This window comes from Saccopteryx leptura, chromosome 10 (assembly GCF_036850995.1).
Source record: "Saccopteryx leptura isolate mSacLep1 chromosome 10, mSacLep1_pri_phased_curated, whole genome shotgun sequence".
Lineage (NCBI taxonomy): Eukaryota > Metazoa > Chordata > Mammalia > Chiroptera > Emballonuridae > Saccopteryx > Saccopteryx leptura.
This window is the reverse complement of record NC_089512.1, coordinates 13,813,366-13,839,406: the sequence shown is the minus strand read 5'-3', so window position 1 is coordinate 13,839,406 and position 26,041 is coordinate 13,813,366. Positions and strand designations below refer to the sequence as shown.

At 44.6% G+C, this 26,041-nt stretch overlaps 2 protein-coding genes and 1 long non-coding RNA gene across 4 annotated transcripts in view; 2 read left to right on the top strand and 1 right to left on the bottom strand.

Annotated features, from left to right (window-relative positions):
- SCN11A (sodium voltage-gated channel alpha subunit 11) overlaps positions 1-16,757 on the bottom strand; it is a 138,763-nt gene extending 122,006 nt beyond the window's left edge. Inside the window, exons 1-2 of the mRNA XM_066351988.1 lie at positions 16,224-16,757; positions 13,361-13,450 (exon numbers count right to left, since the gene is read on the bottom strand). The gene's annotated coding sequence lies outside the window, so the exon portion shown is untranslated. The remainder of the gene's footprint in view (positions 1-13,360; positions 13,451-16,223) is intronic.
- Positions 1-26,041, top strand: part of LOC136382571 (uncharacterized) — a 420,231-nt gene that overhangs the window by 357,424 nt on the left and 36,766 nt on the right. The gene's annotated exons all lie outside the window — the stretch shown is intronic.
- WDR48 (WD repeat domain 48) overlaps positions 23,244-26,041 on the top strand; it is a 38,049-nt gene continuing 35,251 nt past the window's right edge. Inside the window, exon 1 of one of the 2 annotated variants that reach the window (XM_066351996.1) lies at positions 23,244-23,741. In XM_066351996.1, coding sequence (XP_066208093.1) covers positions 23,523-23,741 — 219 coding nt within the window. In that variant the 5' untranslated portion in view covers positions 23,244-23,522. The remainder of the gene's footprint in view (positions 23,742-26,041) is intronic. The other variant, XM_066351997.1, reaches the window with a different exon arrangement.

Genomic DNA, 26,041 nt, shown 5'->3' with positions numbered 1-26,041 from the left:
CCTTCCCTTGAATCTGCGCAGGCTTGTAACTGCCTCAAGCAATAGAGGGAGTAGAAAATGATGCTAGGTCACAAAAAGGTCTGCCTGGTTCTCTTGGGACTCTCACTCTGGGGAAAGTCAGCCTCTGTATAAGAGCACCAGATACCCCGAGACGGCCATGCTAGAAAGGCCACATGTGGTGCTCTGGTCAACAGCCCCACTGGGCTCCCAGCTGACAGCCAACGTCAACCATCAGACAGGTGATGCACAATCCTGGACACCTAGTCACTTGTATCCTTAGCAGATTCCAGCCTCTACCTTTCAAGTGACCCCCTGGCATATATGTCTTCCCAGCTGAGGCTTCAGACACCACGGATCAGAGGAACCATACTCATTGTCGCCCTGCCTGAACTCCTGACCTGCGGAGTCTATGAATACAATAAAATGGTTGTTGGAAGACTATCAGTTTGGGGGTTATTTGTTATGCAGCAGTAACTGAACAGATGCATACAACCTTTGCATCTGTTTAAGTAACAACTTTCACATGACTTCCTCTTTGGCTTTTCAGAAATCCTTTCCCAGCCCATGAGAAGGTCCCAGTTTGAGAGGGTGAGTTTAGAGAGAGCAGAGCTTCCCCCTCCTCATTCACACTCCTCATTCTAGGCCTGCTTTCTGGAAAGAAATGGCCAGGCTCGGGTTTCAACTCCAGGGCCATATTAACCTCTCCGAACTTCAGTCTGTCCTCTATAAAATGACAGGTGGAGAGTCATTCTCACGTCATGGATCCGATAGACATCCAGGAAAGGGAAGGTGTGAACCTGCTCCGGGAACTCTTCAGCACGCTCTAAGGACGATCATTAAGGCCACCTACAACCTGTTCCCCCTGCCCTGCCCACCCACAGCCCCTCCCCTTGCCTTGTTGTCGGGTCGATGTGGCCTGACTGGCGAGATCATTTCCCCAGCCCGAGCCATTAGCTCTACAGAGCTTCCCTCAGCTGTCATCCTCCTCCTCTAGTTTGCACCTTTCCAATAAAAGCACTGCCTCTTTTGATTACAGGAGAATTCTCCACTCTAATTGACTTCCAGGCATTAAAGTTTCACTGAGATGATCTCAGAGGCTCCCTGGGGACAGGAGAAGTGCCTAGCACTGCCGCCCTTAGGGCTCTGGTGCCCTTTCTAAAACTGTTTGGCAAGGCACCTTCTGGGGGACATAAAGAGCATCTCAAAGCAAGAGCAGCTCTCAGTTCCCCTCCCCCAGGCATGGGAGGGGAGGGGCAGCGGGCTCCAGGCCCTGCTAGAGCTCGGTGACCCCTGCCAGGGGGGCGCGGCGGGCTCCAGGGCCTGCTAGAGTTCGGTGACCCCTGCCAGGGGGGCGCAGGCCACAGAGCGGAGGCCCGGGCACCGGATCGTGCCCCAGCTCTGCTCATGCCAGGCCTCTGCAGAGACACAAAACCCTGGGAGGCATGGCACCTGCCCTCCACGGTCTGCAGTACCCCACTCAGCACTAACAGGTGCACTGGAGGCGGCGGGGAGCTGGGGTTAGGGATAACTGAGCAAGGTTTCCTACTAGAAAGGAAACAGTGTGGATCTTTGAGAACAATAATAATAGTAAACACTTATATACCACTTGCTTTGCGCCAAATCCTGCCCTAAGCCCTTCATATACTTGAATGTCTTCATTCCTCATAACAAGTCTTTGGGACGGATTCTGCTTATTATCCCCTTGGGAAGATGAGAACATCGTGGCATGAAAAGGTTGAGTAACTGCACTCGAATTAGAGCTCGCAAATGATAGAGCCAGGGTGTAGAGCCGGAGAGTCTGACGCAGGGTCTGTGTTCTTTGTCGTGACAGACCGTGTGGCCCTTCGAGGCATTGACGCAGGCCGGGAGGAGGAACAGAGAGGCCTTCTGAGCCAGAGACCTGGCAGACACAGAGGCGCAGAGGTGGGACTGCTCTCTGTTTGACAGAGGGGGTAGGGGGGACGATGGGCATGTATATAGTTTTATATGCTTAGAAAATTTCTGAAAAGACAGATAGAAAAAATGTTATCAGTAATTACCTCTTAGAAATGGAAATGGAAGAGAGTGGAGGGAAGGGAGGAAGCTCTTATTTTTTATTTTTATACTCTCCAAATGTTAGAAAATCTCGCCCTGAATCACTTAGAATTCCATATTGTTATGTAAAAATCGAACAAAGGAAAGACTCTCCTCCCCATACCCTCCCCACTGTTCCCCTAAAAGAAACAGCTGTCCAGTGGTGGAAGTGGACCAAGCCATAGACAGTGCAGGGACGATGGCAGTAGCCTGTCCTCTGCCCAGAGGGAGCTGGGGACTGTCCTCTGGCCAGTCACGAGGCCATCCTTCAGGCCCCAGATACCAGGCTCACCCTCATCTTCTTCTCTCTGAGCTTCCCCAGCTTTCCGCTCATCTGCACGTGTTTGCAAAGATCACAAATGAGAGAACCGCAGATCCATGCTTTGCAATTTTAAAAAATTGATTGAGAACTTCCAAAACTTGTAAAAGTCCATATAAACATCTGGATTTCTTCTTTCTTTTGACCAAACCAAAAGATCTGGGCAATCCTGAGTGTGCATGCTCCCCGGACAAGGTGGAAGCTGAGCTGAGCTGCCCCTGGTGATGGGGACACACCCTCTGCTTGCCTCCATCTTGACCACCCCCATCTTCGCTCTCACATTGAGGTCAAGGCCATTCCTACTGCTTCTGGGCTATTGCTCTAAGGCGCTTCTCTGCCTCACATCACTTGTGACTGTATTTGTTTGAAGTGACTGCGACTTCCAAGTGGTTGGGGTGATACCCTACTCTGAGATGGCCATGAGGAGGGCCCTCTGAGCAGCAAGGGACCTCAGACCTGGGCACTCTTAGGAGCCTTACTCATTGAAGAATCCAGGACCAAGGCTACCAGGATTGGCAAAGGGAGCCCTACTAACAGTGCGTCTCAAGTGCCCCTTGGAGGCACTGAACTAAAACTGTGTCTCACCTTTTCTCAGCTAGGTCACACCACATTTAGGTGTCTTAAGTTGTGCTGACTGCTTTAACCAGTTCAGCGTGCTATAAGAGGTATCACAGACTGGATGGATTAAACCATTTTTCTTCCAGGTCTGGAGGCTGGGAAATCTAAGATCAAGGCCCTGGCAGATTCAGTGTATGGTGAGAGCCCACTTCCCAGTTTGCAGACAGCCACCTTCTCACTGAAGACAGAGGCTTGAGGACGGTAGGGGTAGGGAGAGAAAGCTCTCCTGTTTAGGGGCATCAATCCCATCATGAGGACCCCACCCTCATGACCTCATCTAAACCAAACTACCTCCCAAAGGCCCTCCTAATACCATCACATTGGTGGTGGTTAGGGCTTCAATATACAGATTCGAAGATAGAGAGACACAAACATTCAGTTCATAAAGGTAACCTCAGCTCCTTTTTCCTCCCTCTAAAATTACTAGCGTTCACCCTGGAGGTTAGCTCAGTCGGTTAGAGCATCATCCCAAAACACCCTGGTCAGGGAACATATGGGAAGTGACCAATGAATGCACAACTAAGTGGAACAAGAGATGAATGCTTCCTTCTCTTTCTCTTTCTCTCTCTCTCACTGTCCCTCTAAAATCAATCGATAAATAAAAAATAAAATTATTAGTGTGCAACTAAGTGCTTTTATACTAACAAGAGAGACATTAATTTTACTAACAGAAACAAATCATGCATTGATCATAAAACCAGGCCAATAGAAGCTTCTACTCACTAAATGAGATTTCACGAAATTATAAGGAAGCACTGTAAATCCAGAAGACAGAAAGATCTGAAAAAAATCTATACATTCAAAGAAAGAAAAACCCAGCTGTAAATACCTCTCAGGACACTGGTAGTTAAACTAATAAGATTCAATAGGTAAAGGTTGGGATGAAGTATGTTTGAAAGTCAAATGTGCTTCAGGACCACAGCAGGAGGAACAGGGCCTGCTGCTGACCATGGTAACACGGGAAGTGGAGAGCAGGTGGTAAAGGGGCTGACCCACAGAGAAAATACAGTCGGAGGGCACAGGGCAGCAGCACCCGTGGAGTATTACCTGGAGTAGGAGGCGTCTAGCAGATAGGGTATTTTAATCAGCTTGGAAAGTCTGTCCTTTCTAAAAATGGGTACATCTTGCTGTCAATCTCCATGACATCAGCTGTGAGTTATCCAATGAGTCCCCTTTGTAGGAATCCCAGGGTTCATGGTCAGGTGGCTTCCAGGAGACATTTTTCCTAAAGGTGGACTCTAGGAAGCTCCCATAAGGACCCAGTTCTCCTGGTAGTTTTGTTGTTCATTGTAAATGAGTAAATCAACATCAGCCTGGCATGGGTTTTCAACATGAGAGAAATGAAAGTACTCAGGAGAGGATTTCCCCAGAATCCCACAATTACATCTACCCACCTGTTGGCATATGCATTTGTATTCACTGCATTCTCTGTTATAGCAAGTTGCAAAGATGGCCACGAATTCCTCCCCTCCCTAAACCCATGTCCCACTGCAATGTAATTAAGCAGCTTTTTCCATTAGGCGGAAGAATCTGTTTCTCTAACTCTTGAATCTGGGCTTGGCCTTATGACTTGCTTTAGCTGGTAGGACATTAGAAAATGTGATGCAAATGGAGGCTTGAGAAATATCTGTACATTGGAGCTTGCCTTCCCTTGCTGAGCTTGGAAATCGGAGACCACGGTGTAAACAAGCTCCAGCGAGCCTCCCAGCAGAGAAGAGGCCATATGTGGGAAACAAATGCAACCCCCGCTGACAGCCAGACAACTGTCAGGTATGTGAAAGCCACAGAGTGCCAAACAGATGATCTGAGATCATCCGACTTCCAGCCAGTCCACCAGTTGACCACAGCAAGCCCGGGAAAGATCAGTCAAGACAGCCCAGACAAGAACCAACCATCCCGCTGACCCACTAAGCCACTAAGTCTTGGGACAGTTTATTATGCCACAAAGCTAACCAAACACCCCGTTACTCTGGACGGACTCTCCGTGGTCCTGTCCTGAGCCAGCCCCTCCACTTATGCATGTCTCATCCCCTCTTGTAGCTTTAGAGACATAGTTTCATCACGTCTCCCTTCTCTCTACTGCATCAAAAATGTTTCCCACTTTAATGAATCGTGCCTATCTACCAGGTGACAAACGTGTCACTTCTTCATGTTAAAAACAAAACGAAACTTTCTTCTGACTGCACTTTCCCTGCTAATGTCGGCCCTAATTCTCTACTTCCTTCTGCAGCAAAAGAGTCGTCTATCCTCCCTTTCTCCAGTTCCTTTCCTCCTGTTCTCTCTGAAACCAGTTCCAATCAGGCTTTTTGCCTCCATCCCTGTAACAAAACTTCTCATGGTCAGGTCACCATGGAAGCACAAGTTGTTAAACCCAACAACTATTTCCCAGTCCACACCTTTGATCATCTAGCAGCCTGAGAGAGTTGATCATTCTCTCCTTTTACAGTCACTTGCTTTTTATACATATATACACACCATTCAATTCTGGTTCCCTTCCCACCTCTCTGGCAGCTCTTTCTCAGTCTTCCTTTCTGTGTCCTCCTATTCTCTCCGAGACCCGAACACGTTAGTGCCCTTGGACTCCATCCCGAGCTTCTTCTCCTCTCTGCCACCTCTGATGATCTCATCTATCAACTACCATCTATCTGCTGACGACAATCAATTTATAGCTCCAGGCTATAACTCTCTCCTGATATCGAAACTCGTCTTTTCAGCTGCCTATTCGATATCTCCGCTGGGATGTACAGTAGACATCCTGACCTTAACGCATCCAAAGCTACAGTACTAAGATTTTCTCCTGCTCAGTCCACAGTGTTTCCTATGTCTGTCAATGGAAACTCCATGCTTCAAAAACTAAAGGAAAGGCCTTACCCCTCTTTCTTTCACACACATACCAATGCATCAAGGTAAATGTTGGGTCCACCTTCAAAGATGATCAATCTTAACACTTCCTTTGCTTCCACCTAGGTGTAAGTGACTGCTAAATCCTGCCTCAGTTATTGCAACAGCCTCCTAACTGATTTCCTGCTTCTACCCTTGCCACACAATTTACAAAAGAAATACATTAAATATCTATAAATATTATAGATATGGGGAGGGAAATTTCTTCATAATTCCTTTACAAAAAAGAAAGAGAAAGGAAGGAAGGAAGGAAGGAAGGAAGGAAGGAAGGAAGGAAGGAAGGAAGGAAGGAAGGAAGGAAGGAAGGAAGGAAGGAAGGAAGGAAAGGGGGGAGGGAGGGAGGGAGGGGGGAGGAATTCTTTGCTTTAACCTCCTCCCATAAAGGGGGATTTTACTGTGATTACTATGAACCTCCCTCCTTCCTGGAAATTGATTCACTTTATCAATCTTTTATTTACATGAATCGCCTTTTAAAAAAATGTGGCTGCAGTGTTGAAGGGAGGAAGTTGTACCAGCAGCTCCCTTTCTCACGCAGCCCAGAGAGCAGCTTCTGAGAGCCAGCCCAGGGTTTCCAGGATTCCGCCTGGGACAAGCAGGAGCAGCTGTCCGGAGGAAACCTCCCTCCTCTCGGGGGAGGGAGCTGGGCCAGCGGTCTGGAGCCAGGGCTGCAGTCTCCGCTAACCAAACACGCAGGACACTGCAAATGCTTCCATGCCTCGTGGGCCCTCTAAGCTCTTCTAGGGTAGAATTAAGGAGTTCTTTAGAAAAAAGCTTTTTGAGGATAATTGGCCCTGGGAAAAGGTCACTTTAAGTGAATCTACTTCAATGGGAAGCAAGATTTTATAGTAAATAATGGGAGCTAGGGGCAGTGTGAACTGGGGCTTTACCTTAAAAAGAATTAAAAATTATTATAGTAAACTTACTTCATATTTAACCACATTTCGATTATATAGTAACTGCAACTATGGACTAATTCTTAGAACAGAAAAGTGAATCAAGACTAGTTTGGGGCAATGCTTTTTTCTGGAAAAAAATATTTTAAGATGGCAAAATATGATCCCTATCACTTTGCATTTGACCTTCACAAGGTTTCAAAGAAAGAACATTTTGCAAAATAGTCAAAGGCTTCATCACTTTTCCCCGGGAACCTCTCCTAATTTTTTGGATTCCTGATCACCCCGTTCTGAAGCCTCCAGTATGCCATCATCTTTGCTGGTTTTCCCTTGCTCAGTTTAACCAAACTCCGCCAAACCTTCCTTTCTTGGAGACGTTCGAATAATTATTAGATCAGTTCTCCACCCTCACTTTCATTATCTTAGTCAAATCCTACGTCTTTTGCAAGATTGGCAATGTCACTTTGCAAGTGGTTGGCACAGTAGCCGCCGTGAAAACGGCTGATGTTGGGAGAAGACGGAAGCCAGTTAAGCCAGAGGGGGTGTGACGGAGGCACTAGCTTTACGGGAATCTGTTACTGAGCATTTATTTCGTGTTTGTTACCGAGCATTTTTGGGTACTCCTCTAGTACATACTCCAATAACGAGGTTCCCCTGCACTGAACACCAGGAGCTAGCACTGCCGAGGTTCCCCTGCACTGAACACCAGGAGCTAGCACTGCCGAGGTTCCCCTGCACTGAACACCAGAAGCCAGCACTGCCGAGGTTCCCCTGCACTGAACACCAGAAGCCAGCACTGCCGAGGTTCCCCTGCACTGAACACCAGAAGCCAGCACTGCCGAGGTTCCCCTGCACTGAACACCAGGAGCCAGCACTGCCGAGGTTCCCCTGCACTGAACACCAGGAGCCAGCACTGCCGTTTCTGGGTGAAAGGCCTCTATCAGGAGGAGTGTGAATGGTCCACCCTGCGGAAGGCGGTCAGCTGCCCCCTCTGCGATGCTGGCTGAGGGGCTGTTCAAGGTCCATCCAGGCTGTGGTTTCCAGATCGTGTGTTTTAGCCCTAAGGCTGTGTTCCATGCCTAAAGCTAAAGTACTAGAAAAAAACAAGAACCCCCAAATATCTGCTTTGTGACTACTGCCATCTACTGAAAGTTAAGCTTCATTTCCAATTTTACTGTTAAACTGCCTGTAGGGGGCACTGCCGTTTCTGACTTGGATAGGTTTTGTCATTCATAAGAAGCCTTTTTCAATCACACCTGGGTTTACGTGAACGAGGTGATTTCTGGAAAGCCCCTACACAGGCATGGCCAACATTCAGCCCGCGTAGTGAGTTTAAGCGGCCACAATTAAATTTTTAATATTCTCCACACGACGCACTGTGGAATGAAATAAGTGGTACTTTTAAATTGTTATACATAAACTACGATATCTAACCATTGTACAACAATGAAAGTTAAAATCTCAGCTACTCAGAAGCGGAAGTGTCTTTGATTATTGGAAATCGAGATATTTAAGAAGATAGTGATACATGGAAAAGAATTCTACACGTGACTAATCTAGGGTTAACTTCTAATAATTGGTCAAATGGATTCGCAATACTTCTTTATTTTTTAAAAAAAATTCCATTATAAAGATTTACAACTTTTGTACTTGTCTGTGCAATTTTTATAAGCAATTGAATAATGGAAAATATGGAAATTTAAAAAAACTTGTCAAGGAATATTTAGTAATCTTCAGCTCAACTTGTATTTGGGAACAAACTTTTTCTTTAATGAATCTAAATAAAAGTACAACAAGATCAAAACTGAATGATTTACATTTGGAGGCTGAGTTAAGAATAGCTACTACAAGTATAGAGCCAGATATTAAAAAAAAAAAATAGGCGATGCAAAGCGCCTCAACACGTCACATTAGTTCTTTTGTTAATCTGTTGTACTAAATTACTTACATTTATTCATAAACAAATTACATAATAAAATTTTGTTTACTTAAATGAATCGTTTTTGTATTTAACATTTTTAATTTTAATATTTCGTCCAGCCCGTGGAAAAAAGTTTTATTTCTAATCTGGCCTGGGGCAGAAACTGTTGGCCACGCCTGCCCTACACGGTCTCAGGATGGGGCTGGTGGCCAGGGAGCACCAACCATGTGCTTACAGAGCTGGAATTAATTCTCAGCCTCACCCTCTGACCTCCAGATAGGGGAGGGAGACTGGAGTAAGAGTGATCACTAGGGCCCAAGATTTACTCATGCCTTCATAATGAAGCCTCCATAAACCCCCAAAGGACAAGGGTCAGAGGGCTTCCAGGTTGTCACCAACCTGGAGGTGCCAGGAAGGCAGTGCACCTGGGGAGGGCATGGGAGCTCCTCGCCCCGTGCATCTCTTCCCTCTGGCCGTGCCTGGCTGTATCCTTGATCACAAACCCCTAACAATAAGTCAACTGTCTTTCCTGAGTCTGTGAGCTGCCTGGGAAAATTAATCAAACCCAAAGAAGGTGTTGTGGGAATCTTCAGTTTACAGCTTATCAGGAGCACAGGTGACACGTGGAATGCGGCTGTCTGAGATAAGGGCAGTCTTGTGGGACTGAGTCTGGACTTTGTGGGATCTGATGCCATCTCCAGGTAGATTGAGTCAGAACTGAGTTCAATCATAGGCTCCCTGTTGATGCAGGAAGGCCCAAACCTGTAGAGAGTTTTTATAAGAATTTATTTGAGCCTGACCAGGCAGTGGATAGAGAGATGGACTGGGACTCAGAGGACCCAGCTTTGAAACCCAAAGGTCGCCAGCTTGAGCATGGGTTGCTGGCTTGAGCGTGGGATCATAGACATGACCCCACGGTTGCTGGCTTGAGCCCAAAGGTCACTGGCTTGAAGCCCAAGGTCACTGACTTGAGCCCAACGTCACTGGCTTGAGCAAGGGGTCACTCACTCTGCTGTAGCCCCCTGGTCAAGGCACATATGAGAAAACAATCAATGAACTAAGGAGCTTCAACAAGGAGCCACAACAAGGAATTGATGCTTCTCATCTCTCCTTTCCTGGCTTTCTGTCCCTATCTGTCCCTCTCTCTGTCTCTCTCTCTCTCTGTCTCTGTCACACACACACACACACACACACACACACACACACACATACACATTAAAGAATTTATTTGAACCAAACAGACGACACTGCTGGGAACAAGATCTCAAATGCTACGAAAATGACGGTTTTGCAGTTTCTTCTACACAGGTGGCATTCAGGAAGGAAGGTAAGGAAGATTACAGGAAGGCGGGCGAAAGCAAGGCGGGGACAGGGTTACAGGACTGTTAACTGGATTGTGTGCTCTCCTTTGGGCCGCTGCCCTGGGACGGACCAGGGAGCTGAAGGGGGCTTGGTGAAAGAGACCTAAATCCTCTTCTCCTGCGGCAGAACAGCAGAGAATAACTAATGCCGAAGAAGAAGATACACAACTATACGCATGTCACTCGGAGATAGGAAGTAAATCACTAGAGCCTGCTGGAAGTGGAAGGGGGGGCTCTGGGGAGGGGAAATACAGAGCAGGGCTGGTGTTTTCCCAGGAAGCCTTGTAGAGTTATTTGACTCTTCAGTTCTAATCATGTATAATTCTGTTAAAGATAAAAACTGAAAATAGAAAATAATGTAATACAAATAGAAGTTTTAGTGTTTTTTTCCTTTGACCTCAACCTTGGAAACCTCTGCATTGACAACCAGCTCCCTCTGGCTCAGGACCTGCGCCCCGGGGGCTACCACAGAGCCTGGAGCCTGATGCGCACACTATACATTTCTTGGGAAATGAATAAATGAATGAAGAGGAACAAACAAAAACGAGTTTTCTTAAGAACAGGCGTTTCAAGTTATCCTTAGCTCCTAGCACCTAGGTGTGACCTAATCTGTTTAGGACTGACAGAGAGATGGTCAAGTTATTTGCATATATTATACATTTCATTTTTCTGTGGAAAAAGAGGAAAATCTGCAAAATGGAAGTGATTAGTTCCTAAGAGAGAGTAGCTTAGTCCTATGAGTCAGGGACTCCCATTATAGTACATTTGGGATTTTAAATTTTGATTTAGGAAGTAGGAGATTCTCAGCCTGGGTAGGGAGCATAAAAGAATCACTAGGTGGGACTGCTGAGGAAGGATACCTGTGCTTTGAAGAAAAACCACTATTCATTTTAAAACCACTAATACTGCCTGACCAGTGGTGGTGCAGTGGAAAAATGCTGAGGTCACCAATTCGAAGCCCTGGGCTTGCCTGGTCAAGGCACATATGAGAAGGAACTATGAGTTGCTTCCCGCTCCTCCCCCAGCCTTTCTCTTCCTATAAAATCAATAAATAAAATCTTTAAAAAAAAAAAAAAGAACACTAAAATTTACAGGAAGCAGAGAAGGTAGAGTCAAAAGGCTAGTTTGTTATTCTGGGTCTGCCACTTACTCATCTAACAAAGTACTTGGTCTTAATTTCCTGTTAAATAAGAGGGCTGTACTTGATGATCACCAAGACCACAACTAAGTCTGAAAAGGGTTGTATGTTCCACGAATAATATTCTGAATGGCCAAGGCAGGTCAGACTGATCTAGACAAGGTAACTCTTTTATGTTTAAAATAGAAATAACATTGTGGAAAATACTTGATTTGGTCTTTGAGATTTACTAATTAAATAATACATCATTCTAGTTGTTGAATAACATTAGTGTACTGGATATATTTTCTTTACATGCATGTGCCATGGTGTTTTTATTTGGGCTCCCTGCCAACTGCTTTCTTGCCTCATAAATTCTATTTAAGATGCTGTTTTTTCTTCCTAATCTCTAGGTGGCTAGAAAAAAAGGAAGTATGCTTAAGTATGCTTATCTCTTCCTTTTGCTTATGTTCATTTCTATGGTTTCCACTGCAATTATGTTTCTTTACTGAGGATGGCTAAAAATGTATCCGCAGTAAGAGCTTGTAAATGCAAAGATAAATGCTTGATTAACTGCAATTAGGGGCCCATGAAAATAAATACCAGGCGACAGTTTGCACTATTCATCAAAGAGCATTAATGGAGGTGACAGGGGGATTACTTTTCTCTTTTGAAATATAAGCAGATAAGGAAAAATCATCAATAATGCCACCACTTAGAGAAAACCACCTCTAACAGACTACATCATTAACAGTGTCTTCCAATTCTTTTTTCTTTTTTTTCTTGGCAGATATAGCAAATGTAGTAGTCCAGAGACACATTTCAAAGGCTTAACACATATACAATCTCACACAAAAAACACCCTGCATGTGCTCTCACTAGACTGTGGAGGAAACACAGCCCCTGCCCAAGAGACAGGACAGAGAGGAAGCAGGGAGAACAAGTTCCCTGGCGTCTTCCTCTCTCTTTCTCTCCCTCCAGTCTCCAGTGGTGCCTCCCCTTGCTGGCCCGGCCAGAAGCCAGTCTGGAAAATGCAGACTGCAGGGGCAAGCCCCAGGCAATCACAGAAGGGACAGGGGGAGGCAGAAAGCACAGGATCAGCTCTGTCCACCCCTTTTGCTGCTCGGTATTCATTCTCAACCTTCAACCCATACCAGACTCATAAAATCACTTTGTGCTCCCACCTGATACAAAACGGTATAGTGTGACGTTTAGCTTTTGATTGCCAAGGCATCCATTTCCAAAGACATCCATAAACATGTTCTCAGCTATAAGACACAGCTACTAGAAGAACAACCCAATAAAACAACCTCCCTACCTATGAAGGTCCCTCTTTCAGCAAACCCTGGGTAAACCAGATAGGTGACTGGCTGAATGACCCTGCTTCTCCCTTTCCATCCCCTACTTCCTGTTTTTATGCTGTAAATTAGTCCATAAAGAGTAAACCCACAAAACCCTTGACCCCCTACCCTCAGGCCATAACAAAGGCAGAGCCCTGGGTCCTCCGCTCCCCTCCGTCCCCCAACCACGTGGCACTCAGGTATCCCACGGTGGGAGGGCCTCAGGAAGTCCTAGCTGACATCGCTCTCCTCGGCTGGGAACGACACAACAAAAACATTAGGTAGGAGATACGTTCTACAAATAAGGATGCTCTCACCCTCTCCCCCAAAAGGGGAAACCAAATCCCATCCATCATGATATCCTCGTCAAGTCCAGGACCTCCTGGGGGTACGCAGCACCATCAGGTCTGGGTATGTCTCCTCACTACCTGGCTGCCACTGAATTAAAACTTAAAGTTAGGCACCACCGAAACTCTTTATGAAAAAAATTACAAGAAAGGGGGAGGGGGTTCACATCACTAATTAAATGCATCAAAGTCTCTCTACTTCATATCTGATCACAGGCCATCACTGATATGTATCACAACCTTCTTCCACTACTACCCATTTCATGTTGCCATTGCCTTCAATCAGTATCTTGGTTGGTTGAAATTCTTTGCCCAGTGAGGCAAGCCCAACCCTCATTCTTAATGGGTTTCAGTCCATAATAATCCTTCCTTTTTGGGTTGCTATTACCTGCCCCCCCCCATGACCTTTCCTGCTGAACAGCAAGCATTCAGAGGTGTCTCAGTGAATCTGGTTCCAGACATAGTCTTACCTGTCTCCACTGTGTAGAAGTGTCTCCAATTCAATGGAACCATTGTTGTGAATCCTGATGGAAGTATTCCACTCTCGGGAATTAAGAGTTCTAGAGAAGAGGAGTGAAGGTTATGAGAGAAGAAGCCAAATTCTTCCAAGTGGATTTGTAGTTGCAAGAAGCTCCTTCTACTTTCACCCCTGGGTTCTCAACCTGTGTGCTTTTGCCATGAGAGAAAAGGCAACACATAGTCATTGTTGGTTCAAATCATACCCTATAAGACAACATCCCAACTTGGTAGGGTGCTGTCTCCCAGTTAGTATCGTAACTGTCTTCAACAGACCATTCCAACGTTTTATCAGACCAGCTGCTTCTGAATTTGGGGACATAGGGTAAGAATAGTTGAATCTCCGCTGCATTTATTTATGGTATAATTAATTCCTTGTTTGGAAGCAATGTTGGGTGGGTTACCTTGATCATGAATAGGAATGTCATAATAAGTCCATGGCTAATGGTACTGGCAGAAGCTAATGGACAGAGAAAAATAATCCATACTCAGAAAAAAAAATCAATGAGGGCAAACTACTGTCCACTTAATGATGCAATGCTCCAACATAACTGACTTTATCACCAGGTGTCTGGCTTTTCCCTCAAGGGACTGATGCTGAATGAGGTGCTAAGACTGGCCTTTGCTATTGGCGTTTTGTACACTCAACAGTAGCAATAGCAGAACAATCTGAGTGTGAAAAAGTCCAGGTTATTGAGTCCAAGCCTTGCCTGCATTCCTGATGTCATGGCCACTTTATATATGAACCCATTTGGTGAGTAACAGAGTGGCTGAAAAAAGACAGCCAATTTTCATCCACAGGAAGGCCATCTTGATTATTGTCTCCTATGTTGAGTTGTACATTTGAAACCTGTATGGTTTTATGAACCAATGTCATCCCAATAAATTCAATTAATTTTAAAAAATGATAATAGTATTGTGGTTATGGTTTTTAAAGACAATCTTTATAGTTTAGAAATACTCACCAGAGGAAATATTTGTAGATTAAATGATACAATTCTGGGATTTGCTTCAAAATGAAAGGAGGGAAAGTAAGTGAGGAATTAGTTAGTCATGAATTGTTAACAGTTGAAGTTGGCTGGTAGGGTCATGTGAGTTCACCAGACCAGTCTGTTTTGCATATATTTGAAATAAAAACACTTTTCTAAAGAAGCTCCCAAACAGTTCCTAATATACAGACTGTGTTAAAAACTGCTTTTACTAGTTTTTATCTGCTCATTTGTTGAAAACCAGGAGGTTTGGTAAGGGCTCTCCCTGCCGCAACTGCTACTTCTCCATCTACTTCTCCTTGTATTTTCTGCAATGCTTGATTTACATGGTTCCTTATTTTATTATTTGTCACACTAAGGTTTAGGAAAGATTTCCTTTTTCTTTTTCTTGAGAAAATGACAAATGCTCATGGCAAAAGTAAAGAAAGTATCAAGCAGTATATAAATGTATACGGAGAAAAACAGACTTCCCTTTCATCTCAGACTCCTCCCCCCAGGTCGGCCACAATCACCAATCTCTTCTTCCCCCTCGAGGACCAGCCAGTGCGTGTGAGATAAGGATGTACACATGTACATGAACTTGAATATCCTTTCTTTACGTATCATTTGATGCCAGTACTTTGCACTCGGTTAGGCTCCTTGCGGGTATCACTTAAATCTTACACAGAAAATGGCCTCAATGAACGGAAAGCTCTGCACTGTAGCAGACCCTGCCTCATTACTGATCCTTTTTCTATGAGAGCTACTTTGTATTCTATGAATTATCCGTAGGGCCGAGCCGACCCACCCGTGGGCACCAGGTTTGCCCCATCTGCATATTCACTTCCACGTTCCCTTACTCCACAGGAACTGGTGCTTCTTTGACTTCTCCTTTGAACCAGTTACGACATCTGCCTAGTTCTCCTTCATTATAAGCAAAATAAAATCCGTAACTTGTGTTCATGAGAGTTGTGATCTTACTTTCTTACTGTTTTCACAATTATCCTTGAACAGTCCCTAGCAAACAGGTCAGCACGCGATCCACTGGCTGTGAGGGAAGCCCAACTTCATTCCTGTCTCTCATTGCTGTGTGAATACCTGTCAGGAAGCATCAATAACTCTAATCTGTTCCAATCATTTGCTTCAATAAATATTCTTTTACTTGTGTTAAGGCAATGTAATTATACTTGTAGAATGAAATTATAGGAGGGGAAAAGATGACACTGATTTACCCTCCCACTCAGGAGTGTATAAAATTGTGGGTTTTCCACATTCTCTGAACACCATCCATTATCAAACATCTAGATATTCGTCAAGCTGGTATGTAAAAAAATGGAATCTTTTTTTATATGTTTCTCTTCAGTGTGAATGACATCAAGCATATTTTCAGACAATGTAAGCCATGCATTTTCTTTTTCTGTAAGCTGCCTATTTATGTCTTTTGCCCATTTATCTTCTATTGTGTTGTGGTATTTTTCACATTCACTTATAAGCTCTCCTCCTACAGTAAGGAAATTGGCCCTCTGTTATGTACGTTACAGGTAATTTCCCACAGTGGGGCCGGGGCAGCCACGAAGCAGAGTGCAAGGCAAGCACAGTGCCCCCCTCCCCCATGGGTTCACAGTGCGGCTGCGCTGAGCGGCCACACCCCCACGCCTCCTCCTGCCCCGCAGCTGTGACTGAATCCTAACCTTCCCGATCACCTCACCCCCACGCCTCCTCCTGCCCCGCAGCTGTGACTGAATCCTAACCTTCCCGATCACCTCACGGGGGCTCAACAAGGAAGATCCAACTGGAGGGAGAGCAAGAAAAAGGTGCACTGAAGAGTCACCATGGAAACTGCACTTACCATTCAAAGGCTTCCGCAGGCATTCATGTACAACACATTAGCAAGGGCAGCTTTCCAGACTCGCACCCCTGATTCTGAATGCACTCTGAAGGTGTTTAGAGGCATAAAGGACGCCTGCGGGTTTTGTCGGGAGAGTGCTAGGAAGAGAACTGTCTTCAGCCCCAGCTCTGTGCAGGATAACTGGTGGGGACGATAGAGGATATCTGGTTCTGCTGCACTTCTCCTTCCTTCCCCACCTCGCGCTGATGGCGCTGGTCCATAGTGACGGCAGATCGGGAGTGGCTGGTACTACGGGGCCTTCAGCAGAAGCTCCTAAGTCTACCCCTGGTCCTGCCCTTAGTGAGAGCCCAGGCTCGCTGAGCTCGCCTACGAATCCGGTGGGAACAGGTGTGCGGGGGACAAGTGAGTTCTCTCTGCAGGGCAGAGAGGTCAGCGAGAGCAGGAGGGCTCCGCGAGGAGTGACGGCGTGACCACTGTCTGAAGCATGCAGGGTGGTGTCAGAGCCTGGTCAATGATGGCAGGTGATCTTAAGGAGGTAGGCCATGGGCACTGGGATTTTCAGCTGTAACAGAAAAAGCCCAGTTTCAATAGAAAAAAGGAACAGAGGCCTGTGCATTTTCAAAGGACAGTGGGCATCTCAGCCCTAACCACTGTGGCCTGAGGCTTGTTGGTGCTTCCAGTACATGAGCCCTGGGCTCTATGAGTGACCCTCATAGTGGATCAGGGCAGCCAGGGGAACCTTGGCAATGACTGGTGTGGGTTTTCCCCAGCATTTTGAATGGCTGGGAGCTCAAATGATAATTAATTCAACTTCAATAATCTAATATGACCTCTTTATACATCAGAGTTTGTGGAATAAGATTCACACCCGGCCCTGGCCGGTTGGCTCAGCGGTAGAGCGTTGGCCTGGCGTGCGGGGGACCCGGGTTCGATTCCCGGCCAGGGCACATAGGAGAAGCGCCCATTTGCTTCTCCATCCCCCCCCCTCCTTCCTCTTTGTCTCTCTCTTCCCCTCCCGCAGCCAAGGCTCCATTGGAGCAAAGATGGCCCGGGCGCTGGGGATGGCTCCTTGGCCTCTGCCCCAGGCGCTAGAGTGGCTCTGGTCGTGGCAGAGCGACACCCCAGAGGGGCAGAGCATCGCCCCCTGGTGGGCAGAGCGTCGCCCCTGGTGGGCGTTCCGGGTGGATCCCGGTCGGGCGCATGCGGGAGTCTGTCTGACTGTCTCTCCCCGTTTCCAGCTTCAGAAAAATACAAAAAAAAAAAAAAAAGATTCACACCCACTGTACTTTTCAGCCTAGTATTTTAGGAAGCCTCAGCTAGTTCAGGTCCTGCACAAAAGTACCACCACAAAAAATTACATTTGCGATGTAGTTTTTATATTTCTTCCCACTTAGTAATTGTCCATAAATGCATAAATTTTGCTTTATTTTTTTGGTTCCACAGTATATTATATATATTTTATGGGGTCCCTGAAAAAAAGTACTCTGATTATGACATTTTATCAGCAGGAAATAAGTATGAAGCATTTTAGGGTCTGACTTGTCTACATTTGAACCAGAAAGGACCAAAATCAGGGATGGCCTGAATGGTTCTCTTCTGCCCTCTAGTGGACAAGATAGACAAAGACCAAGACATTTTTGGAATGGAAAAGAGACCGGTTTATATTTCTACCACATACTGGCATGTAAAAAAATACAAACAGAAAGAGATAAAAAAGAAAAATAAAACTAAAGGCTTTTCCCCCTCAGCGTGTTAGAAAAATAAATTCACTGTTGAATGATGAGTCATTTAGTACCATGCCTTCTAAGACTGTGTTTAAACCTAAGGATTTAGCTGACAAGACAAAATAGCACACAACTTTGACAAACATCTTAAGCACTCAGTGCCTCCATAGTTATTATGTAATATTGTTTACCTTTGCACACTTACTTAATTATAATCTCGTAGTCCATTATATAATGTAACACTCTTTTTAGCAGAGAATCATTAAAGGTCAGAAGAAAATTATGTGGCCTCTCAATTTCCCCATGAATTTGATTGATATCATAACCAGCTTTCACGAAAAAGTTTCTTTAGCCCTTTTACCTTACCAACATGAGGCTTAACATTTTATTCTTTTTAAAATTTATCTTTAAAGTATCCAAATTAATGCCTTAATCACTAGCAGACAGTAATAGTTGCAAACCAAGCCTCTACATGATTTTGTATTTTTTAAACAAATTTTTAAACATTCTTCTGAAAAACTAAAATGAAAAACACTAAAATATCCATGTCTTCCCCCTGGTGACGGCAAGTCTGTGAGGACATAGCCTGGTTACCTTCACTTTGTTCAGTGGACGGAGTCCTCACAGAGCCGGAAAACATGTATTTAAGCATGAAGACAATTTGTAAAAAGACCTGATCACAAATCTTTTTCCAGGCTGTTGAGAAAAAGAGAGAAGGCAAGAACAAAAGATAAGAAATTTCAAGCTGGTCTGAAACTTTAAAAAGTGATGGAACCTATAGTACATAAAACTTATGAGACAATGCTCCTACCACACTTGGGCAATGTTCCCCAAGCAAGGTAATGATGAAAAATAATACCCAAAATATATTGAAGGTTTCCTACATACCAGGTCCTGCACTAAGACTGTTAGTGATCTTGAGAAGAGCCACGTAGGGTAGGTAATGTTGTTATTCCACTTTACAGATAAACTGAAGTGAATTACTTGCTCAAGTAACTGACTGAAGGAAGGACCAATATCCAGAGCAAGATTTAACGAGAACAAACCTGGTTTATTTGGAAGCAGAAGCCTTTTAGAACTCTTATTTACTTTTAAATTTTACTGCGTTTTTATCTAATATGTGTATGGATTTTTTTTTCAAGATATCAGAGTTTTCATGTTGTCTAGGACAGTGATTTTCAACGGCCAGTCCACCAGAAATTTCGTGCCAGTCTGTGGAAGAGTTAACCACCCTGATGTTGTATAAAGATTCCAGAGCCTATAATCAATCTTTGGGTCTATCATCTTCATACATCAGGGTGGTCAACTCTTTTGTGGACCGGCATAAAATCTCTGATGGATGGGCGGTTGGAAAACACTGGTCTAGGACATTAAGCAGAGGTCTCAGAATCTGAGAACAACATAATAGGTGTCAAGCCCTCTTACATTTTGAATAGAGATGCCAATCTTTCTAGGCAGGAAGTGCCAAGAGGTTGATGAAGAAATTCTGCCAACGTAAGCCTCCTGGCAGTTAACAAGAGAAGACCAAGACTTAAATGGATATTGATGAGGCTGATGGCGAGAATATCGTTGTCGAGTTGTGGAGGTGCTCTGACATTTCGCCTCCTCATGGAGAAGGGGGGATGTATTAATTACCTACTGCAGCATAATGAATTACCCCAACACCAAGACACTTCAAACAATAAACACTTGTCATCTCAGACAGTTCCTGTACATCAGGAATTTGGGAACACTTGAGCTGAATGGCACTGGCTCAGAGTCTCTCATAAAGTTACACTCAAGATGTATTTGATTAATCAAGCTGAGGCCACACGCACACACTCGCGCTGTAAGAAGGTCAAAATAAAAAGTGGGTAACTGTCTTCCTCACTTTCTGTAAGCTGTGCTCACCGTCATCAAGACACACAGCGGGGGATTCCTCAAACACAGAAAAGGAATTCCAATGATGGACAGCAGAAAATAAAACCACAAAAATGCCAAATGAATAGAAAGTCATCCCTTTGGCTGCCAAACACTAATATAACCACTGCTTCAAAGCTTATGTGTCAAAAAAAAAAAAAATTGCCACTTAAAATACTTAAAAAACCAAAGATGTACTCACTCTGTCATCTCCAAGGGAGTCAATCCAGTTTCATCAGTTACCACGTCCATCCAAGCATTTTCCAAGTCTAGAACCTCAAGTTGATATCCAATCCTCTTCAACTTAGTGACTAAATAACAAAATTCATGAACAATAATAGCACACCCTCCAAACAACAATGAGGTAAAGGATAAAGAAATAAAAGTTAAAACATACAAAAGTGTACATGATACACCAATAAAGGAAACACAGATAAAGATGACAGCTCTCATTTTTTTCCTGATCATGAGGGCTTCACCTCCATTATGACTTCCTTTCTTTACCATCCATTCAGTGTTTCCTTTACCTTCAACCAATATCTTCGTTTCTAAGAAGGCTGAGTGTTTGATGTATACCAGTCAGGGTCAATCACTCCCACCAATACCATCACCTTGTTCTCCTTCTCCCGACTGTCCAGTGACACAAGATATATACACAAAACGGTTCAATAGCAGTCTCAGCTCCAACTCTATGGAAGCATTGTTCAGCCTCTGTTTGAAGAATTCCCTTCTTTGGTTACAAATCTCTAAACTAGCAAAGCCCACAATCTCAAAGAATAGTAGTTTAAATTTCTTTAAGTGGGAGATCATTAGGTATATTTCTTTGTTTCTAAAGTTCATCAATTTTTGCTTATGGAACTGTGGTGGTTTTAAAAACACATCCACAAATTCATTGACATTTCTCCCATAAAAAAGGAGTCTCCTTACATATAAGCTGTCTTAGTAAGTCCTAATGAACTAAATGTGGTGTGCAGTGACACAGCAGGACTTCCACTGTTAGTTTAGAAAAGGCTGGCTGGATCGCAGTTTCCACCCGAATGTCACTGTTTGGAGACGCTTCCCCTTGGAACCCAGCTACTATGCTGTAAGGAGCCCAACAGCACTGTGGAAAGTGCATGAGTAGGTGTCCTGGTAGATTCAGCACCAGTCACCAGAGAGGTGAGGGAGGGAGTGGGCCATTAGATGATGCCGGGACCCCAATTTTTAGCTGCCCCAAATGAATCCAAGAGGAACATAGGTAAGCTATCCCCATTGAGCCCTACATAAATTACAGATTTGTATATGTTGTTGCTTTAAACCACTAAGTTTTGGGGTGGTTAAACAGCAATATAGGAATATAAAAAAAGAGTGCCAAATATTGGACACTCGTTCAAAGAATATACTGCACACTGTAAGACAGCATGAAAAAGGGTTCTCTTAAAGACACTATAACTAAGGCTCCGATAAGACCAGGAGCTTCTTAGTGATCAAATATACAATCAGACCAATGAATCCTATGGGCATTAACCCATTGTATTACTTCTTTCATTACAGAGAAAGTTTCTTGGTCAGAAGCAATACAGTGTCAGACACCAGGACAGGGTTTGAAGCATTTTGTAAGTCCCCAGACGGTGGTGCTGACAGAAGCACAGCAAGCAGGAAAAGCTAATCTAAATCTACAATAAGTGTGTTTCAGGGAGGACAAATAAGTATTCCCTCAATGGTCCGGAAGGGTCAATGGAATTAGCTTGCCTCCAAGTGGTTTTCAGATTCCTCTGGAGCACGGGGTATATCACCAGCTCAGGATGGGTCACCATTGCTGGCAACCTGAACACTCAGTCATGGCTTTGGTATATACCAAGCGTAGCTCCAATCCTGTTATCATCACCATTTTATTCCTAATTCCACTGAGCAAGCACTGAGCCTGGGAAAGGAGGCTAAATTTCATCCGCAGAGCGGTTCATGTCATCCATTTCATTCTTTAGATTTAGATTCTGCAAAGCCCAGAATATCCCTTCCTGAGTTTCCTTACCACCAGTCCTCCAATCTTGCTCTTTCAGATTCAGTCATGAATTACTACTCAAGGCCATCTCTCTTTCCTGGTAAGGTAAACTTCAAGACACATTGCTGGACATTCTGCTCATTAAAAGGACTTCACAACTTCAATGTTCTTCAGGTCCAAAGTCAGACCACAACCACCAATTTATTTCTGAGAGGTATGAGCATATTGTGCAGAGTAACATGCCTGCATGACGCCTGACACATCGTGGGTACTTAATAAGTATTTTCTGAATAACTTTTTTAAATGCAGATCATGTCCCTCTCCTGCCTAAATCCTTTCAATAGCTTCCCATTGATCTAAAGGACCCTGCTGGGTGTGCCCTCTGTATACTCTTTCTCCTTGTTCTTTATACTCTAAGCCTTGGCCACTAATTCTTAAATCGTTTCAAGCTCCCTCTTGCCACAAGATCTTTGCTCAGACTGTTCCCTCTCCTTGCCTAGTTAAGTCCATCCTCAGATCTTGACTCAAGTTTAGTTTAACCATCTTTCTTCACTTCACTTATCCCCACACTCATTTATATGTTTAATTCCTGTCTTACGCTAAGATTCTAAATTCTGTAACTATGTGCAGTTAACCTGATCTTCTGCACCTAACGTAGTGCCTAGTACGTACTTAATAGGTGTTAAATAATATTTGGTGAATAAATAAATGAATGTGTAATAAAATGCAGTATGGGTAATTTACTTACAAGTTTTCACTGCCATTTTTGTTTAAGAAGCTATCTGCCATTAGTTTCTACTTCTCTAATTCACATTTCTTTATTAATTTTAAAAGACATTTGTCTAGACAAGAACTTTCCTAAGCATTATTTCTATACTAGCACTATACAGAAATATATGTATATAAATTCATATAAATGTATATATATGTGTGTGACTACATATGAAACTTTAAGTATACTAACAGCCATGTCATAAAAAGTAAAAAAAAAAAAAAATCTTATTTAACCCAACATATCCAAAACATTATCATCTCAACATGCAATCAATATGAAGATTAGAAGATTACTCAACTATTTTACATTCTTCATATTAAGTTTCTGAAACTCGGTGGGCATTTTAGTTTCATCCCGGTCTCCATTGGAGCTAGCTCTATTTCACGTGCTCACTAGCCACACGCGCCTGGTGGATGCTGTATGGGACAGAGCAGTTCTATAGGATTCACTCTCACAAAAGGGTCTGACTGTACTCAGCAGGGACAATTCGTGTCAAGAAAACTCTTGTGTCGAACTTTCACCCAGAAGGGTCTAATTGCCACAGGAGAAGAGATGGTTTAAACCAGATTCTAGAGTGAGCCCCCAAATGCTTCAGCATTTGCAACTTAAAAAGTTGTCTGAGAACAATTTTAACTAGTATGTATTTTTCACCTTCCTAACATCTTTTTCTCTCTGATTTAAACAGATACTTCGCTCCTCCCGAAGATGGGGGCCACTCGAGGAAAATGTGGAGGGGGGCGGGGTGTGTGTTCCAGCCGCCCATGCCCGGCATTACTAATTCTTCCAGCACTTTCCGCCGCGCTGCTTGGCCCTCTGGAGTTGGCTCTCGGGAGAGCAGTGCCGGCCAGGATTCAGAGGCACGCACAGCTGGATTCAGATTGCTCCTTCGGCTCAGAAACTAGCTCTCTCTCTCCGGCACTATGTACACGCGACAATTTTTCCGTACTTCTACCTCACCACAGGGCCACCGGTCACGGCGAAACACCCAGCTTGGGGAACGCAGCACCTGCCCTTGGCCAATGTGGTGGAGGCGCGACTTCCGCCTGGACCGAGCCACTTCCGGAAGTGACGTCGGAGTGTCAACATGCAAGATGGCGGCCCATCACCGGCAGAACACGGCAGGGCGGAGGAAAGTGCAGGTATGGGAGCCCGGCTCCTCGATCTCTCGGACGTGGCTGCCAGCCGGGGCCCACCTCAGCGAAGAGACGCCTCGGGCCGCGATCGGCCAGAGTCCAGGCCTGGGGCGAATGGGACGGAGCGCGGCCGGCGGCGAGGGGTGGGGCCGCGGCACTGCCAGCTTGAAGACGGGGCGGGGGGCGGCCGATCGGGCCTCTCAGAGCCCAGTCCTGGGACCCTCGGGTGTGTGGCTAGGAGCCCGGGCTTGCCGATCGCCCGCTTATCTTGGGTTTGGGCTTTCGAGGTCCGGATAGGCTCGCCCACCGCCCACCTGCCTCCCGGTTCCCTTGCCTTTCTCCAAAGCGCTTTGCCGTAGCCCCGTCGGAGCCCAGGCTCCGAGCACTTCCCCCGCTGGCGGCGGCTGCGGGGTGAGTGGGCCTGTGCGGGGGCGTGGCGGGGCGGCGGAGCGCAGATCGCTCTGCGGGATTTCTGCGGGGGCTTCTGCACTCGAGAGCCCCCTGCCTTTTATACCGAAGCTTTCTCCCTGTTGTGCAAATGGGGCGGGGGCGGGGGGGATGAGCTGGTGTTAGTGAGGAGAATATAATTTTTACTTTTACTGTTCGGAATTTAATTTTGTCTTCAGTTTTTCTTCATCTTCATGGTGCATCCTTGAATCTTTTCTGGTTCTATAGTTTATTATCCTAGAGAGTTACCTAACCTTTCCTTTTGTGCTTTATGTCTTCTTGAATACACTTTTGTTTTATTGTTACGTTTGAGAGTTACTGTTACCTATTTTGAGTGATGCAAGGACTAAAAGCCTTACTACAGGTGTTTGCTGCAAGTCGTGTATGCAGAAATGAGGGGATGGGTGCACCGATTTATTACATTACTGAGCACTTAGTTTGGGCCCAAAAATGGGCAAAGAATTGAAAGAGTATAAAAATAAATATGGATACATCCAGGCTTTCTTTATAAAGCAGCATTATATGTAGTTCTCCAGGTAGAAATCAGTGAGTATACTTTTAGGAAGGAAACTCAACTTGCTCTAAGCCATAAAGTCTTCTGAACCTTTCATGTCCTTTCTTTTATTGAGCTCATTGATAAGTACAGTATCCTAAGCTCTTAGATGTTGAATTGAGTGAAATGAATAAAAGTCTAAAATAAATAGCTCAACCTGCTAGGTGATTTTTTTTTTTTTTTTTTTTTTTTTTTTTACACAGAGTCAGAGAGAGGGATAGACAGGGACAGACAGACAGGAACGGAGAGATGAGAAGCATCAATCATTAGTTTTTCGTTGCGCATTGCAACACCTTAGTTGTGCATTGATTGCTTTCTCATATGTGCCTTGACTGCAGGCCTTCAGCAGACCGAGTAACCCCTTGCTCGAGCCAGCGACCTTGGGTCCAAGCTGGTGAGCTTTTGCTCAAACCAGATGAGCCCGCGCTCAAGCTGGTGACCTTGGGGGTCTCGAACCTGGGTCCTGGGCATCCCAGTCCGACGCTCTATCTCCACTGTGCCACCGCCTGGTCAGGCCCTGCTAGGTGATTTTTAAGTGACAGAATTTAAGCAGCCCTTCCTAGCATGCAGGCCATGTGGGGAGACTGTCCCCTCCTGACTACAATGTACTTCAAAATTGTAACTTAATTGTATTCTAGACACTAGAATGATACAGTCCTTAAGGTCGTAAAAAGAGTTAATCAGGCCTCTCAGTTTCTTGCGTTTAAACTTAAAAGGTGATATAAAAGTATAGGATGGGGAAATTAAATCTGCAGTTGTGTGGAAAAACTGAGTGTTTTAATAAGCAAAATATAAGTCATTGTATGTAGAATGAGAGAGGAAATATTCCCCTCTTCGCTGATCAGTATACAAAACTAGACCTGCGGTTCAGCACTTATCGTCTTGTTCTTATTAGATATAGCAGTCAGATCAATGAAATGACTTAAAACTCTTTCCTATGAAGAGAGCATTCAAAAGAACTAAGGCTAGTCTGTGGAAGAGAAGATTCAGTGAGCCTTGCTAGCTGCCTTCAAAAATTTTCCCCAAGGTCTAGAACCAATGTGAAAAGCCACAGAGATTGATTTTATCTCCACATGAGGAAGAATCTTTGTTGATGGAAGTGTTTTTTTTTTAAATCAGTTCATGTTCACTGCAAAAACAAACAAAATGCCACAAACAATACAATAAATGATAATTGTCCACCATTCTTCAAAGAAGACTGGGGGCAGTGCAATGTATAATCCTAGACCAGGGTTTTCATCCTGAGTGTTATTGATATATTGATACCTATGCATTGTGAGTTTTGCATCATCCTGGGTTCTACCCC